Raw genomic sequence first — 18,951 nt, forward strand, 5'->3', positions numbered from 1 at the left:
AGGAACCATCAGTTTCACACATACAGAACGGGAAGCAGGAAGGAATACTGCAGAAAGGGATCTAGGGATCATAGTGGAGTACAAGATAAACATAAGTCAACAGTGTGATACTTTTGCAAAAAAAAAAAAAAAAAAAAAAAAAACCGTGATTCTGGGATGCATTAACAGGAATGTTGTGAGCAAGACACAAGAAGTCATTCTTCCACTTGACTCTGCACCTATTAGGCCTCAGTTGGAGTATTGTGTCCAGTTCGGGGCACCGTATTTCAAGAAAGATTTGGAGAAGGACCGGACAAGAGCAACAAAAATGATTAAAGTTCTAGAAAACGTGACCTATGAGAGAAGATTGAAAGAATTGGGCTTGTTTAGTATAGAAAAAAGAAGACTGAGAGGGGACATGATAGCAGTTTTCAAGTATCTGAAAGGGTGTTACAAAGAGGAGGGAGAAAAATTGTTCTCCTTGGCCTCTGATGATAGGACAAGGAACAATGGGCTTAAATTGCAGCAAGGGAAGTTTGGATATTAGGAAAAACTTCCTGTCAAGGTGGTTAAACACTGGAATAAATTGCCTAGGGAGGCTGTAGAATCTCCATCACTGGAGATATTTAAGAGCAGGTTGGATAGATGTCTATCAGGGATGATCTGGTGCTTGGTTCTGCCATGAAGGCAGGGGACTGGACTTGATCTCTCAAGGTACCTTCCAGTTCTAGTATTCTATAATACAGCTCATACTGTAGTTATATTCATGCAATTTGAATCCTGAGAAAACTAACCCAACTATGCTAAACATTTACATCGTATTTACATTAGAACTACAGGGAAACAGCAAAGTCAGGCAATTATTCATAACAGAATAACGCCATGCCCCAATGAGATCAGGGCCTCAATGCATTAAGCAACGTACAGATGTAGAGCAAAAAGTAGTCCCTGTTCTAAAAGGTTGACAGTGGAAATATTGTAGAAGCATAAATGGCAATTGGACATGTAATTCCCATTGACATGGAGTTAAGTGCCTACTTTTATGCCTCAGAAAATTCCTTAACAATCCAAGTTTAAGAGCAGATATAATAGTCAAGAGATGTGGGCCTGGACCAGAGTTATGGTAATGAGGACAAAGAAAAGCCAGATCTTTCTAATATTATACAAGAAGATGTGGTAAGATTTTTATGTTAACAGGATTAAGGGCATAGCGCCACATCTTCATATGATGAGTGTCTAAAGGATGATGCATTTCTTGCGCTAGGAAAGAATGTCAATAGATACATGGTGCAGATTATACAACTGAGCTAATGTCATGGAGTTTTATTGGATATGGCTGATAAAGATCTACAATACAGATAAAACCTCAGTTGGAATGAGCACACATCATCAACCTGTATAAAGAGTCTCTAGGAAAGCATTGTGTTTAGTGACTGGCATTAAAATATGATTAAAGAAAAAATTGTTACTTGCCTGTGGGAAATCATTGATCTCTAATTCCTCCTCATATCTCTTAAACGATTCATTCTGTCCTCCCTCCTGTTTTTCTTCCTCTTGTTTTTCTATGGGCACATAATTGAGCTTGGCATTTATCTTTTCAGCCAGTTGCTCTGCAATAGTTTTGGCAGATACAGTAGGAGCCTGAATTGTGCCTCCTCTCAAGATTGCATTTGTAGCCTGCTGCATCACATCCTGTAATAAACAAGTCCACATTCATTACAAGGTTCCCAGAGGTAGCATCAGAAAAATCTGGCTTTTAAGCACCTGACTTTCATTACAAAACGTCTACACATAGTAAATGGCAGCTTCAATACAGGCAGTCCCCGGGTTACGTACAAGATAGGGACTATAGGTTTGTTCTTAAGTTGAATTTGTATGTAAGTCGGAACTGGCTCCACATTCAGCCGTTGCTGCTGAAACTGACCAGGGGCTGACTACAAGAAGCTGGAGGCAGAATTGCTCTGCCCCCAGCTTCCTGGAATCAGCCACTGATCAGTTTCAACAGCGGCTGAATCTCGAGCCTGGGACATCAGCTGGGCTGCTCTGGCAAAGCCTCAGAGGCGCAGGACCCCTCTGCCTCCCCGGCTTTGTTCCAGGTGTCCCTGGTCTGCTGGAGACGGTCCCCAGCAGACCAGGGGCACCCGGAGCAGCTTTTCTCGCCCCGGAGGTCGAGGTGGCGGGACCGCTACGCTCTGGGCGGTCCCGCTGCCTGCGAGCTCCAGGGTGAGAAAGCCCCGTTTGTAAGTGCGGATCCGACATAAGTCGGATCCGCGTAACCCGGGGACTGCCTGTACTTTCCTTCTCCCCAAAAAAGGCCCTTGCTGCATTTTCAGCTCTAAAGGTTATAGACATTCCAGACTGTCATCAGCAAAACAAACTTTAAGTTTAACCCATTCCATACACTTCTTGTCCAATTACCAAGCTAGGAAAATGAGCACACGCTACCTTCCTTCAATGGAACTAAAAACCCTGTAAAGCCTAAGGACTACTCTAATAATATACTTAGTTCTTTATTTCATCCAAGACATTATACATTGTGAACTGAAATAATCTAACATTAAACCAGAAGCTCTCTTACACATAGTAGCTTTCATGACAATATATTCTAAAAAACTTAAACTTTAACATCTGTAACAGGAGAGAGAGTTGACTGATGTTAACTAGGGGTAAGAGTTGAATTAATATCTCTGGGTATGTCTACACTAGCTCGTTAATTCGAGCTAAGTAGGCAAATCAGGCAACCGGAGTTGCAAATGAAGCCCGGGATTTAAATATCCCAGGCTTTATTTGCACGTTCCCGTCCGGCTGCCATTTTTAAATCCCCCTTAGTTTGAATGAACTGCCCGCGGCTACACGCAGAAGTTTAAAGTTAATCCGAACTAAGTCCTTAGTTCGGATTAACTGTTCCTCCTCGTAGAATGAGGTGTAACAGTTAATCCAAACTAAGGATTTAGCTCGGATTAACTTTAAACTGCCGCATGAAGCCGTGGGCAGTTCATTTGAACTACGGGGGATTTAAAAATGGCGGCCAGATGGGAACATGCAAATAAAGCCTGGGATATTTAAATCCCGGGCTTCATTTGCAACTCCGGTTGCCTGACTTGCCTACCTAGCTCGAATTAACGAGCTAGTGTAGACATACCCTCTCTTCCTTTTCTGGACATTCAGACATTCATGGTGACTATGTTGACTATAATGATGGAAACTTCAAAACTAACAAACCATCTCCTGGAAATGCTACTAAAGTTCATATACATTTAAAATTAAATTACAGAGTTCTACAAGCATGACAAAACATTGTATATTATATACTTCAGGAGACACAGGCATTTTGTAATTCTAATAATGTTAACAAACTGGTTAGTTGCTCTTGTAAAAGTAGCTATATTTAACCCCTTTGTGCCAAACCAGATCAGGGATTCCAGTTTTTGTGCTAAAGCATTTTGTCACAACAAAAAGATTACAAAACTGACAGTAAAAGAATTATATGGTTTACTGTTAAATATCGAATAAAGAAGCTTTTTAGAACAATACTTTAACATGGTTGTAAAACAAAAATTTAATACATTCCACTAAACAGTTAGTAAAAAATTGTTGGTAAAGAGAATGACCTTAAAGTGAAAAGGGACCAATACTTGTGCCTCTGCTCCAAGATTCTTCTGAGCATTAATTCTTAAAGCTAGTCTTTTGGCAATTTCCAGTTTTTCTGCATTACCAGCTGTTGGTGTAGGCACATTAGATGTTCCTGGTGCTGCCATGTCTTTTACTCTCTTTTTTGAATTGAACATGCTCTCAATTTGTTCATCAATCTAAGGAATAGATCAATAGTATCAATACATTTAGCATTACGCAATTCTTGTCCAAATATAGTAAGAAAATATCAGTGTGCAATCACTTTATTTTTCAAAAAATAAAATTTGAACCTTGCAACAATAAACGCTGACTAAGCTTGCACAGAACTGCAGTGAAACAAAGGGGAAGGATGATCTTGTGGTCAGGAAACAGACTGGGCATCAGGAGACTGGAGATCTATTTTTGGCTGTGCCACAGATTTACTTTCTACCTGTAACAAGGCACTTATCTTGAGTCCTTCAGTTTCAGATTAATGATAAGCATTTTGAGATTCTCCCATGAAAAGTGCCATTTAAGATCTTTAAGTAATCTCATACTTTAGTTTGCTTAGGGAGGAGTGGGGAACAGTGTTCACATTGTGGTTTTTGAGGGAAGATTTCTAAAAGCAGTTCTTCAGCAGCCCTTGTGTCAGCAGTTAATGCAGTAATTTCCCAGTTCATGGAAAAGGTAGCAAATATTAAGGGAAAGTATCTAATATGGCTCTAGAAATGGGAAACGCTATTATATATTTCTTTTAAGCACTAGGCTACAAGAGTATTAACTTTGCAAAAGTGAAAAAGTGTTTGTGCCCTTTTGAATCAAGTAACATCCATATTTACATTATTTATAAAATATCAGTAAGTGACAAATGACAGATTTGTAACTCTTTAGAAGGTTTATACTTTCAGACGATAAAGAAAGCACAGATTTACATGAGATTTATCTAGTAAATTAGAGGGCTGTGTGGAATAGCATAAATCCAAGCATTCAGCAATTTGTAATTAGACTGGGTTGTATTTTTATGAATTATTATAGGGAATATAGTAAAATTGATAAAAATGTAAACAATTTTTTTTAATGCTTACATCAAGAGCAGTATCTTCATCATCTGAATCCTGAAGGCCAAGAGCAGCTTTTTGTAGTTTCTTTCGCTCATTAGCCAAGGCCTGTTCTGTTTCATCAAACTTGAATCCTTTGCCAGAGAATCCACTGCTCTTTTTAATAATTTTCCCCTCCTATAAAATAAGTATGTTTATTTTTAAAAGTAACTTGAAACACTACAAGTTTTATAACACAGTTCTAGAAATAGTAAAACAATTGTAAATAAGGCTACTTAATTGCTAATGATGTTAAATGAAAAAATAATAAAATAAAGACATTTACCAGGCTTTTAAACCTTGAAACAATTATTTTACAAAGAAAAGTTTAACAGTTATTTAATATAAACTGAAGAGATGTAAGTAATAAATATTTTGTTTTTGAGTAATGTAAGTGTATCAAACTAAAATGTTTTCTAAAGTAACAGAATTTTCACTTTGGTAGACAACACATAATATTACATTTGAAACATTATGCCCCAATACTGTGATGGAGTGAATACAAATAAAATACAAATGCTACAATACTCTCATTGTCTAATATACGATTTCTGACAAAATAAGGTCTCGAGACTGCTCACATACGCATGGTTACAACAGTGAAATTCACAAGAAAACTCTTGAAAACACGTCAGACCCCAATCCTGAAAACATTTAGCACCTATTTAACCGTATACATGTTGCCCCAATGCGGTCAGTGGGACTATCCAGCATGTAAAGTTGTGTGTGCAGAACAGAGACACAGGAGTACAAAAGCACAACTCATCAAAAAGGAAAAAGGTTACTTGCAGCCTTCTGTTGATCTTTGAAGTCACTCCAGAGCTTCTCCAGCTCAGCGGGAATTGGTTTTCCTGACAATTCCAAAGCCTTAATTATATCACCAGCATACCGTGCTTGATCTTCAGTAATGAAGGTGAAGGCATACCCCTAGTCAGCATTAAATTAAAAATTAGAGGTATTAAACAAAAATCCATGAAGACTGTGTCCTCTTATTCTTTAAAGCATCTTAGCACAGGTAGTACTGTTAAATTTCATAAAAGTAAAACTGCATTTTTTACTTGAACTTCCTTTTAAGAGAAATATAAACTAACTGTTTTTCTTAGCATGTAAACTGATAAAATCTTTCAACTGCTCATCATGAAATCTAAAGCTTTCTATTTACATCTGGTCATGGCTGTAAATCTGTAACACTAAATCTTCCAGGGTCACACGTGAACATTTCCAAGCATGAGCAATATCAAATGATCAACAGAGACAAACTCTTGGGGAAGTCTTACTTCAATAAGCATTTCCTCATTTTCACACAAATTTGGTACAGAACAGGCGTTTGAGTTTTAAAATTTAGACCACTGTCTTACATGTGATGCTTCTAAAAACCTCAGCGCCTAGGAACAATTCTCATCATATACCAAAAACATTCTCTTATCCCAATCCCCATTCTGGAAAACTGTATTAGACAAACAAGGCAGAGGTCTAAATACAGTTAAGAAGAATTACTTTTACATACTTTGTTGCCAGCTCGTCCAGTTCGGCCTGCTCTGTGCACATAATCTTCATAATGGTTGGGACAGCTGTAATTGACTACCAACATTAGTTGCTTTACATCCAGGCCTCGTGCTGCTACAGATGTGGCCACAAGAAGTTTGCATACTCCATTCTTAAAATCATTAATTATGCTGTCTCTGTCATATTGATCAATACCTTCAAGGAATCACACAAAATAGCTGATTTTTAAACAGTTTAATTTTATGCATTTATTTGCTTTCAATTTTCAGTAAAAAGTATCCTTATGCAGGCTGAGAGAGCCCTCACCAATTATTTAAAGTGTCAAAATCTAATACAAAATTCAATTAACTCCAGAAACTAAATGGTTTATTGTTCTGCATGACATTAGCCTAAGCAAATTATATATACTCCACTCTGTATTCTAGAGGGGTTTCTGTGACCTACATTTTTAAATTACTACTTGATGACAGAGAAATGAAACTAGTTTTGTAGACTCTAGAAAAATCCATTTTATGCTCCCTCTACCGGTCTCCAATAGCAATGAACTACTACTATCTCAGAGATGTATTCCTGCCAAACCAATTCATAAACTTGCTGCATAAAGAGATATTTTGGCATGTTATGGTGTTTTTAACTTATAAAATGCCAAGTCAATTGCAGTTTTATTCAAAATGTTAGAAAACTATGTGTGCGCCAAATGAAAGGCCTTAATTGCAAGGGAGAAAATATTCCAAGGTTTAAAATGGTACTGCATGGAAATAAAAAATTGCAACATTTAAAAAAATACCCAATCCTATTATTCTAGTTAAAAACAATGTAAGTCCTTAAGATTGCACTCTACCTCCATGAAGTGACATGCAGGGATAAGAGGCTCTCATTAAATCTTTCAACAATCCATCAGCATGTTCCTGTTTATCAACAAATATGATGACAGATCCTTTCTCCTGATAATGCCCAAGCAGTTCAAGTAACTTTAGGAACTTGCTCTCTTCTTCTATCACAATCTGAAAAGCAAATAGAAAAAAAAATAGCTGAGACATTGCCTGTTCAAATGGACTGTGGGTATTACAAACACTTGAAAACACGTAAGACAAATTGCACACTATTCCTTTTATTGAGCTTTAAATGGGGTTTTACATCCCTAATCAATCAGTTAAATGTTATATTTAACCAATTAACTGCTTAAACGGGTTGGGCAGCATGGCTGGACTGGAGTGCCCCCTGCCTACAATGGGCTGCTCTGGCCAGGCTGGGCCCATCACGGGCTGCTCCAGAGCCAGTTAATCTCTATCACTACTAGGTCTGAGTATACAAATATTGTGAACAGAAGTTGGATTTTCTTTGTGCTGCATCCAAGATAGAAGTGGAAGCACTAAAGCTTCCAGTGAACAAAGCTGGTCAAAACCAAGTAATGAAACTAGTTACAATACCATCTGCACAGTCTGTGTATTCTTGAGAGTGAGGGAGAGTTAATTACAGAAGACTAGCACAAGGCATTGCTGGGGAAGCCTAACTAAAGGAGGGGCAGGAGTCTCAACTGGGGTGAGTAGTGGGAATGAGGGGCTCATCTCAAATGTGCAGCTCAGACTATAGAACCAAGTTGGCATTCAGCTCTCCATTAAGCTGCTGCTTGGGGGGAGGGAGAGGGCGGGAGAGGGAGAGTGTACACAGCAGCATAGGACAGGAAACAGCAAGGAGCAACTTCTTACATGTTAATGACTTCTATTTTGCCACTAAAAATTCCTTAAAAGGGATGAATAGGGGAGAGGGAGCTGGAAATGCTGGGCACTAGATGTTGTGGGAAATGGTGAAGCAGGTGGTGAAGAAGGAAAGAAACATGTCAGTAATAAAACTGTCAAGATTTTAGGACATAAACACATGGATGAGATTTCTCTTACCAGCCTGCAAAAAAAAAAAAAAAAGTACATATTGCAAACATTTCACAACACAACCATTATCCCCGTTCCTTAGAACAAAATGTACAGAAGGAGCACTCAGGAATCACATATCAACCATGTAGAATAGTAATAGAGATGCAACCATGTTAGTCTGGTCTAGCTGAAACAAAAGACAGGACTATGTAGCACTTTAAAGACTAACAAGATGGTTTATTAGGTGAGGGGGGTAATTACCTTACCCATTACAAAGATAGCTTCCCCAATTATCACTTCTAATATCATTAGCTCACAGACATTAGCCTCCCCCCCTCAGTTCTGAAATTTGATTTGTCCTTTTTATGTGTGTTCACTTTTTTTGACTGTATCCCTTTGGTATATATAGTCATGCCAATTTTCTTCCACAATTTGATCTAAGGAAGTGGGTCTTGCCCACGAAAGCTTATCACCTAATAAACCATCTTGTTAGTCCTGTCTTTTGTTTCATATCAACCATGTGGCTTAGTGGAAAAGCCATTGGACTGGGGCTATCCCTAACTCTGTCACTGGCCTGCTGGTGACCTTGGACAGTCACATCATCTCTCTGTGTCTCAGTTTCCCCCTTATAAAAGGGGGAAATGATGTAAAGTTCTTTGAGATCTACTGATGAACAGCACTATATAAAAGCGAGGGGCGGTCTACACTAGAAACTTTATCAGCATTACTACATCTCTCAGTGGTATGAAAACTCTACTCCCTTAGGAGATGAAGCAATGCCTACCCAACCTGGGGTGTGGTCACACTAAATTAGCAGTATTTATCCATCAACCTACTTACCACCTCTCATGATGGTGGGCTAACTTCAGGGACAGGAAGAGTTTTACTATCACTGTAGTGAATATCTGCAATGAAGTGCTGCAGCTGTGCCACTGTAAAGTGTAGATTCCATTTGCTAAGCCCAACAGTCTAACAATTCACAAGTTCACTCATACAATGAACTGTGGAATATGTATTTTTAAAATATTCTTCATTACAGTTGCCATTTCTGAACTTCCATATAATCTAATGTCACATTAACTAGGATGGCAGCTCAGACATGCCTTTTCTTAATGATGATTGACCATATGCATGTTATATTTAACCCTCAGAAAAGAATGCTTGCCTCATGAGAACTTTCATACTGCTGGGCTAGCCAAAATAGGTGCTGCTGCTTTTTTTTTTTTTTTTAATTAGTATTAGCAAATGTTCCTGGAAACCGTCTCTCCCCTCCACTACTCATTACACCAAATAAACAAGTTGTATCCCTTGTCCATAAATGCTAGAGGAAAAATAATTAGAGCTCTGCAAATCAGTGGGCATCCACAGATGTAAATATGGCTATTCGCAGCTCATTTTTACTGATATGGATGCAGCTATTCACATACATTTTGTATCTGTGCAGGCACTAAAAATAATTTTCTTTACTGACAATCTTACTATGTTTATAAAAATGTGCAGTCCTTTCCAACCAATTCCAAGAGAAGTCAAATTAAACCTATTACTTTTTCAAATCAGTATATCAAAATCATTGTTAATAAATTATTTACCACTTCACTGAGTGAAAACATTAGAAGGTATTTTTAATGGCTTAAGTCCACAAAAGAGCCAAAAGTAAAAAAGCCTTTATTTTATGGTTTTGCATTTAATATACTATTCTTCCAGGAATGTCTTATTGTCAATTAAACAAAAGATAAAAGATGCAGCCATGCAATACTCACCACCTCCTGTTCCACATCAGAACAAACAACACTCCTGCCTCCAACTTGCACCTCAATCGGCTTATTCAGAATTCGACGAGCTAATGCCTCCATAGCTCTGGGGAAGGTGGCAGAGAACATGACTGTCTGACGATCAGGTCTGATGTTGTCTACAATGCGCATGACCTGATTGAAGGGTAAAATTAAAGTTAATACCACTGGAGTATTCTGCACAACACACAAAGACTTCACACATACACTTCTCTGTCATTTTTAAAACTAAGGAATAATTGTTTTGCACACATATAAATATCCTTTGTAAGTTTTACCTTCAGGACACTGTGTATTCTAACTGGAAAAGCAGCAGAAAAGGAAACAAAACATGGTTGGGATGCTCCAAAAGGAGCACACAACCACAAACTTCACAGTCCAAGGAAATAAGGGTAGCGGCCTTCCCAAGTCTGGAGGAGTAAGTGTCCCTTGATGTAGTTTAGAAGCTCCAAACTGCCTGTGAATGGGGGCCCAACCATCCAGATTCACTGTAGTGATATAGTACTTTCCTTTCTCAAGGCTTATCCAAGGAGATAATGGAGCCTCCGAGACAGCCTTCAATGCCTGTTCTGAGGGAATAATCCCCCCAGCCAGTTATATGGCTACAGAGGGCTTCAACAGCCCATTTCAGGTCTCTAAATACATACATACATACATACATACATACATACATACATACAGATATATATATATATATATATATTTATTTTACTGGGGAAATTCACACATGCTTTCCAACGCTGACAAGAAGTTATTGGGTAACTCTAAGTATGCCATGATTAAGGCTATGATTTAGTCATGGATATTTTGTAGAAAAACAGGTCACATGCAATACACAAATAATCATGATAAATACCCCTGACTAAATCTTGGGGGACAGTGTTCTTGAGAAGCCAGCAGCATCAGCTTCCTGGGGCTGCCAAACACCGGCTGCTGAGGCAGTTTTAGGGCCAGCTGTACCAGCTGTTGCTCAGGCAAATCCTGGGGCCAGCCACCAGCCACTACTTAGGTGGCCTTTGAGTCAATCACACGGGCTACTGAAGAAGTCAGGGAGGTTGCAGAAGGTCATGGAATCTGTAACCTCCGTAACCTCTGTGACTGACACAGAGTTCTAGCCATGATCGATCAATGCAAAAACTGAGTCAGCTGATAAATTGTTACCCAAAACCAATATGCTTTGCTGACCAAGTGTTGATAGCCTCATATATGACAGTACTGATAGGCAGATTTAATTCACTTAATTCCCCCCCCCCCACACACACAAAACTTACTTCTATCCTGCAAAATCCTTTAAGCAACAATAATGTCCTGAAGCCTAACATGATGTTAAGTCACTGCATTGCCATCTCTCCTTTCCCACTAAAGTTAAAATCCACATTACCTGTGGTTCAAAACCCATGTCAAACATTCTGTCTGCTTCATCCAGTACAACATATGTAACTCTCCGAAGGTTTGTCACCCGACCTGTGAAAAAGGAGAGGAAAAAAAGAGGAAACAACATCAAAAAGACGTCTCTTTCCCCTCATGGGTAATTATAAATAAAATGTTAAGTATTCTGACTATCTTCTAGCATACATATACAAGTTAAATAGATTTTTTATTTTAAATTTCTTATTCTAATAACATACACATTCTGGCAAATGTGTAAGGATGCACAAGGCCCTTTATTTTGTCAAACTCTTCTCTTGCGTACCATCATAGGGCCAGAAGAACCTGTAAAATTCAGAAAACAGCCCTCGCCAAAACACATCATAAAACTAAGACTGAGATGAAGCAACGAGCCACATCAGCCATTATCTGACAGCTCCACCTAGGAAAAAACATATTAGAGATTACAGCGTATGTGTGGAAAGCAATGTTCCAGTTCTAACTGATGAAGCCTCATAATACTGCCCTCCATATTACAATCTGCAATGCCACACTGGATTTAGAAATGACTTGAGGATATTCATAACTATTTGTAGTTAACTGCTAACAGCACAAATAATAAAGTGTAACCAACATTTTACTAACAAACACATACAGATTAAAACCTGTCTATTAAAGCAGCCAAGTCAAAAAGTAATAAGAACCCCAGTCTTTGGTACAAGTGGAATTAAAGCAAGTACAAAAAGTGTACATCTGTACACACAGTTCATTTTGTAATGGTCATGGATAAAGCAATTTACTAGTCTTCCCAAGCAGTGAAAAAAGGTACACCTTAAATAGTGAACATAAAACACTTAGAAGTGAAAAAAGTGAATTAAATCATATTATCTTTAAAACATATTGACACAAGAATACACTGCGTTTCACACAATAATTGTGATAGTTTGTTGTCTGTTTTCAGACTCCAAGAAGGATTTTTCAAATTTCCCTGGTACCTTTATCAAATTATGTAAGGACCTACTACTTTTAAATTTAAAACTACAGATGTGTCAAGTCCTTAAGTTACTATTTTTTAAATATCATACAATACTTTAAGATGTTCAGGTCACACTTTTTCTTAAAAATCTACATATTTAACATGTTAATATTTTCATCCTCAAATAAAAACTCTTTAAAATTACTTGGGAACAGCATTAATGTACCTACCTTTGACGATTTATGTCTTGGAAGCCCAGTTCTATAAGTCTTGAGGGACTTTTTCCACAGAAGTTAAATAATGTCAACAGTTTATTAGTGGTTTGATATGGAATATTTTAATAATCAAACTTTGTCTAACAGCATGCAATGATAACAGTAAGCCAAAGCCTCTTCAAGCTGCAGTATCTCATTTTAACCTACCCAGGCATTTGATCTAGGAAGACACTAGTTTTAAATTTTTAAACAGAAGGTCATTCAAATAACAATTTTTGATTTTTAGCAACAAAGTCAGGGTCTTCTGTACAGCTAAGTCTATTTCAGGCAAAAGTGAACTGCTGTTAAATTGTGCAAATGTTGAAGTTCAGTTATTGGGCAATGGGATATCAAATAAGTGAGAATTACATAAATAAGTCTTTAATTACAAGCTTATCTACATGACAAGTTACTCCACAGCAAGCTAGGCTGTGAATCCATAGCATAACAGCTTGCTGAGCAGTAATGTCCCAGTGAATATTGCTACAGCACACTGAAAATGAGAGGGACTTGGCTTACCAGTACTTCCAAGTATAGGAAACCAAGCCAGTCTTTAGGATTTTTAAATTACCTTGCCATGTGGATAAGCCCTAAATCATGCAAAAGTACCAGAAATTTGGAGTACAGAGTTATAAACTGACTGTGCATATAAAAACTCTTAGAAATTCTTCAAGCATCGTACAATGCCTTTCATTCAAAATGAAGTTGCTAATTGAATAGAACCATTTTCATTGCTGTACATTCTGAAATGCCATATAAATAGATATCACAGCTTCAAGAGATATAAATAAATACCAGAAGACTATTTATCAAAACACACGATCTCCTGAATTTATTAGAATTACAAAATATATAAAAAAATCTCTCTAAAGGAGTCAAGTTTCTACTCACCATTGTTAGCAGCTAACATGTCAATCATACGTCCAGGTGTGCAAACAATAATTTCAGCACCTCTTTTTAGTTCAGCAATCTGTTTTTAAAAACAGATAATTTAATTTAACAAACCACTTGAAGTTTACGGCTAGCAGAGACTGAATGATGTACGTAATTTTTTTCTGTCACAATGATTAACCATTCCTATTTAATGATAATTTACAACAATAGAGTATTGTTAATCTATTTGAAGTTTTTGTATGGCAATTTCTTTAGTATTTGGAATTTACTTTTAAAACAATGATTTGTGAAGACCTGCAGTAACTTGAAGCTGCTACAATCTGGAGCAGTGCACACAAAAGGGCTACAATTATTATGCAAATGTTCATCCGTATATTAAGATAAGCTTCGCATATTAAGACAATTCATGTTAGGTTTTTAAGATTTCTCCACAGCATACATCTGTGAATATATTAAGCTCCATTACATATGATTACAAAATTTATAAATCCTATAAATTCCGTGGATTAACAATATTGAGTAACTTAAAAATTAATCCATCAAGTTTTATTAAAACTAATCCATCAAGTTTTATTAAAAGTCAAAAAGCATTACTTGCTAATGACAAATCAAATTAAGAATTCCTCAGCCTTCTTTTTTGAGACTGAGATATCAGAAAAGTTAGGAAACTTTCTGGAAACAGGAAACCCTTATTTCAAACCATCATAACCCACAAATACTTTGTTTAATTACCACCAAACCATATATATTAAAAAAAAAAAAAAAAAAAAAATGGTCAAACACATGGGCCCATACAGGAGAAACTTCAAACAGACTGACTTCTGACAATGTACGTTTGAGTTCACATGCAAAGGACAGGTACTGCTGATGGTGGTATTAAGGAGCAGGTTTTTAAAAGAAATCTAACTACAGTCAGTCCCCGGGTTACGCGGATCCGACTTATGTCGGATCCGCACTTACGAACGGGGCTTTTCTCGCCCTGGAGGACGCGGGCGGCAGGACCGCCCAGACACGCCGCAGTCCCACCGCCCGCGTCCTCGGGGGCGAGAAAAGCTGCTCCGCGTCTCCTTGGTCTGCCGCTGCTGCTCCGCCCCCCGCCCCCCCCCAGCAGACCAGGGAGACGGGGAGCAAAGCCACGGAGGACCCGGGCGGCGGGACCACGGCGCGTCTTGGTCCCACCGCCCGCGTCTCCCTGGTCTGCTTGGGGGGGGGGCGCAGCTAGTGCGCCCCCTCCCCCCCAGCAGACCAGGCTATTCTCAGGACCCATGTGGTAGAGCAGCTGAGGCGCTGCGGGTTGGTCCCGCAGCGCCGCTCTCGGCTCTACTGGACCAACCCAGCAGCACCCCAGCTGCTCTGCCCCAGGCGTCCTGATTCAGCCACTGCTGGTCAGTTTCAGCAGCAGCTGAATCAGGACGCCTGGGGCAGAGCAGCTGGGGTGCTGCTGGGTTGGTCCAGTAGCGCCAAGGAGCGGCGCTACTGGAGCAACCCAGCAGCACCCCAGCTGCTCTGCCCCCAGGCGTCCCCAAGTCAGCCGCTGCTGAAACTGACCAGCGGCTGACTACAGGAAGCCCGTGGCAGAGCAACTCTGCCTCGGGCTTCCTGTAGTCAGCCGCTGGTCAGTTTCAGCAGCGACTGAATCTGGACGCCAGTTCTGACTTACATACAAATTCAACTTAAGAACAAACCTACAGTCCCTATCTTGTACGTAACCCGGGGACTGCCTGTACTACCATACCTCCAACATAAAGAGAAAAGCAAAAATTTGAAATAAGAACTAATAAGGGGTTTATGGGAAACAACCTCTGAGAAAGGTTGGTACCGTATATTCCGGCGTACAAGACGACCTCTGAAGTTAAAAAACATCCCCCAAAAATCGGGGGTCGTCTTGTACGCCGGATGCCCCGCCGCCGGAGCCCCTCCGCGGCTTTGAAAGCCTCGGGGGAAGCCGGCGGGGGGGCATCCCAGGCGCGCATGGGCTGCCCGCCCGCCGGAGCCCCTCCGCGGCTTTGAAAGCCTCGGGGGAAGCCGGCGGGGGGGCATCCCAGGCGCGCATGGGCTGCCCGCCCGCCGGAGCCCCTCCGCGGCTTTGAAAGCCTCGGGGGAAGCCGGCGGGGGGGCATCCCAGGTGCGCATGGGCTGCCCGCCCGCCGGAGCCCCTCCGCGGGGCTCCGGCGGGGGGGCAGCCCATGCGCGCCTGGGATGCCCCGCCGCCGGCTTCCCCCGAGGCTTTCAAAGCCGCGGAGGGGCTCCGGCGGGCGGGCAGCCCATGCGCGCCTGGGATGCCCCCCCGCCGGCTTCCCCCGAGGCTTTCAAAGCCGCGGAGGGGCTCCGGCGGGCGGGCAGCCCATGCGCGCCTGGGATGCCCCCCCGCCGGCTTCCCCCGAGGCTTTCAAAGCCACGGAGGGGCTCCGGCGGGGGGGGAGCCCAGGCGCTCCTGGCGGCTTTGCTCCCGGTGCCTCTGGTCTGCTGGGGACCATCTCCAGCAGACCAGGGACACCGGGAGCAAAGGAGGCGGAAGGGCGCTGGGGTATAAGATGAAACCCTATCTTTTAATTAAAAAGATAGGGGGTCGTCTTATACGCCCAGTCGCCCTATACGCCGGAAAATACGGTAAGTGATGAATGTTACGAAATTTCTGATAAAATATGTTTTAAGTGTACCTGTTCACTTATTCCTGTTCCTCCATAGACACAGACAACTCTAAACCCAAGTGTCTTTGAGAACTTCTTACATTCCTTGGTAATTTGTAAAGCCAACTCTCGGGTTGGGGTCATGATGACAGCTGAAAAACAAATTTATTAAAACTGATCACAAAAATGTAGGAGTTGATGATACTTTACATAGTTAAACTTCACCATGAAGGTTCAATTTTTAAACATCTCTTTTAGACTAATTAACTATACTGTATAAATTATTGTCTGTACATTTAAAAATCCTTATTTCAAGAGATTGACAGTAATAGAGCCTGCCCTGGCACTAAAAATAAACTTGACCATAGCTTAGGGATGTAAGCAACTAGTCAACTCAACTAATCGCTTCCCCCTGCTTACTGCCTCTATCAGAGAGAGACAGCAAGGTGGGGGATTAGGATCTGGTGTTGCGGGAAGCCAGCTTAAAAGCCTGGTCCCCCCAGCACTGTCTCCATTGGAAGAAGGGGCAGAGGCACAGCGGGGAACTAATGGCACTTCCGCCTTTGAAATGTAGCAAAAGCAGGCTCTTGTTGACTACACACATTTTCCTGGAAGCAGCCTCTGTCCACGGTGGGGTCTGCTGCCACCCTGCACTGTTTTTTAAGCTGGTTCCCCTCACAAACCAGCACTCACCTGGCATCCTACATTGCTGCCTCAGATACAGAGGCAGCAGCAAGGGGTAGCAGGGGACTCCCCGGGAGTGGGGCCAGAGTGAACTGGCTGCTAGCCCCGCCTTCAGGGACTATAGAATACTCAAGTAACTGGTAAGAATTCATGCATTTACTCTAACTACTCAATTACCCAATATCCAACATCCCTATCTCCAACAACATAGTGATAGCAAGGGGAAAAAATCCTCCTTTCAAGGTATATGGAAATATGTAGCTGTGGTTCACCTGTGTTGGCAGAACCTTCAGTGCTCACATTAAGAAAAAACCCCTCTCAGGGTTGACAGTTGTGAAGTACATATTCCTCCAAACATCAAGAGAGGAAATGAAGCCCCCTCTGAAAACCTTATAGAAATGTATAAAGCAGGGCTACTCAACTTTGAAAGCCCGTGGAGCCACAATAACACAGCACATGCCAAGGGCCACAACTTAAGTGTGGTTGCATATACATGCAAGTATATATGCAAATATGTTTTCACACAGGTGAGCATGAATACAAAAATTAAGGAGAGACTACACAACACACAGGCCCCATTTAAGTCGGTTTTGTTGATATTAATTTACCTGATTTCCACCCACATGACAGCACTTTTAAGGAGCAATGAGAGCCCAGGAATTTAAATGCTAAAACGTATATCAACAGAAGGCCATTATAGTGACTATTTTTTTGTTTTTGCTCCTACCTGCGAGCTATATGTTGAGCCCCACATAAACCCAAACCACACCACAGGCCGCAGACAAATGGGCTGCATGTTGAGTTGCCCTGGTATAAAGGAATATCTGACAAAACAATTTGAAAATTCTGTACTTCAGATTCTTATAAATATGAGGACTTGCACTGATTTAAAAAAATCAAACATCAGCCCTGTGCCAATTCCCAATGAAAAAATCAAAGGGTGCAAAATTCCCTTTCACTCTTCCTAACAAGTTGTTATATATAGAGATATGTTAAACAAAAAAAATGAATGTACATGAAACAGACAGATGTAAAATTAGCCTACATGCCGAATCAGAGCTTAAAAACTGAGCTGCCATAATAAATGTTTTTGGTAGGTTCTGGGATGTCAACTCAGAGCTCTGAGGATTCTCATTTTACCTTCTGGCAAGGGGAGATCAACCCCAAAGTTACACATTGGCAGGGTCTGACAAACGGCAGCGAAAGCCACTTGCTAGCCTCACGCTGTGCATGCGCAAGAGCTGCATTGCGCATGCGCGTGTCGCCAGTAAACAGGGCGCGCGGTTGAAATCTACTCACCCCGGGCAAGTAGATTCTATAGTTTGTCGAGCCCTGCACATTGGCATAGGGAACTTATACCACACACAGAGTTCTATTGTCATGATATAGCCTAGTCACAACATAGTTCACATGAAAAATCAAAATAAATGCAGATGTTTAAATTATGGTACTCAAAACATTTAAAAAAAAAGTATAAGTATCTATCTGCCAATATCTGGAAACAAAGATTTGTACCTATTGGACCTTCTCCTTCTTCTAACGATCTCTGATCCATGATGTGTCTGAACATAGGCAACAGGAATGCAATAGTCTTTCCACTTCCTGTTTTAGCAATACCAATCAAGTCACGCCCACTCATAATTGCTGGGATAGCCTGAGCTTGGATTGGAGTGGGTTTTTCATAGCCATGTCTTAAAGAAAGAAAAACAACAAGTGTCAGGAGTAAAAAGATTTCTCATGAATTGTACATAATCCTGCTGGAAAGTTTTACATATTCTATATTTGAGTAAAAACTTCAGTTTCATAAAAAAAAAAAAAACCTACCCCATACACCCAAAATAACCCCAAACAAACAAACAAAAACCCTACTCAAACCAGCACAACAAAAACACAATGAAGAAACATGTGTTGCATAACTGGTACGAAAGAAGAGTTTATGACTGACTAGAAGAGAAATCCTGAGTGAGCACCTTAATTTAGATGACTGGTGTTCACCGTGCCATACAATGAGAATATGTAAGACAAATACGTTTCCTGGCCTGAACACTCCACAGTCTAATGACACAAGGACGCAACGGGGAGGGGGGGAAGAAAGGTATTTTGGTTCATAAAATGTTCACTCACTTCTTAAGGGAACTGAGAATCTTCATGGAAATACCACACTGTACCCAGGTTTTGATTGGTTTGGGGCAGCCTTTCCCCTTTACTATTATTCCCTCCATTTCCAGCCTGTATACATTCACCTCTGAAAAAAAATATAATATGGATTAATATAGAAAAATTACCTTAC

At 40.5% G+C, this 18,951-nt stretch overlaps 1 protein-coding gene across 1 annotated transcript in view; it reads right to left on the bottom strand.

The window, feature by feature from the left end:
- DDX46 (DEAD-box helicase 46) overlaps positions 1–18,951 on the bottom strand; it is a 34,834-nt gene that overhangs the window by 5,843 nt on the left and 10,040 nt on the right. Inside the window, exons 9-20 of the mRNA XM_006116048.5 lie at positions 18,786–18,906; positions 18,177–18,352; positions 16,008–16,129; positions 13,345–13,423; positions 11,237–11,319; positions 9,826–9,990; positions 7,036–7,198; positions 6,196–6,389; positions 5,478–5,615; positions 4,677–4,826; positions 3,591–3,788; positions 1,453–1,671 (exon numbers count right to left, since the gene is read on the bottom strand). Coding sequence (XP_006116110.1) covers positions 1,453–1,671; positions 3,591–3,788; positions 4,677–4,826; positions 5,478–5,615; positions 6,196–6,389; positions 7,036–7,198; positions 9,826–9,990; positions 11,237–11,319; positions 13,345–13,423; positions 16,008–16,129; positions 18,177–18,352; positions 18,786–18,906 — 1,808 coding nt within the window. The remainder of the gene's footprint in view (positions 1–1,452; positions 1,672–3,590; positions 3,789–4,676; positions 4,827–5,477; positions 5,616–6,195; positions 6,390–7,035; positions 7,199–9,825; positions 9,991–11,236; positions 11,320–13,344; positions 13,424–16,007; positions 16,130–18,176; positions 18,353–18,785; positions 18,907–18,951) is intronic.

Source organism: Pelodiscus sinensis, chromosome 16 (assembly GCF_052426305.1).
Source record: "Pelodiscus sinensis isolate ZL-2025 chromosome 16, ASM5242630v1, whole genome shotgun sequence".
NCBI lineage: Eukaryota > Metazoa > Chordata > Testudines > Trionychidae > Pelodiscus > Pelodiscus sinensis.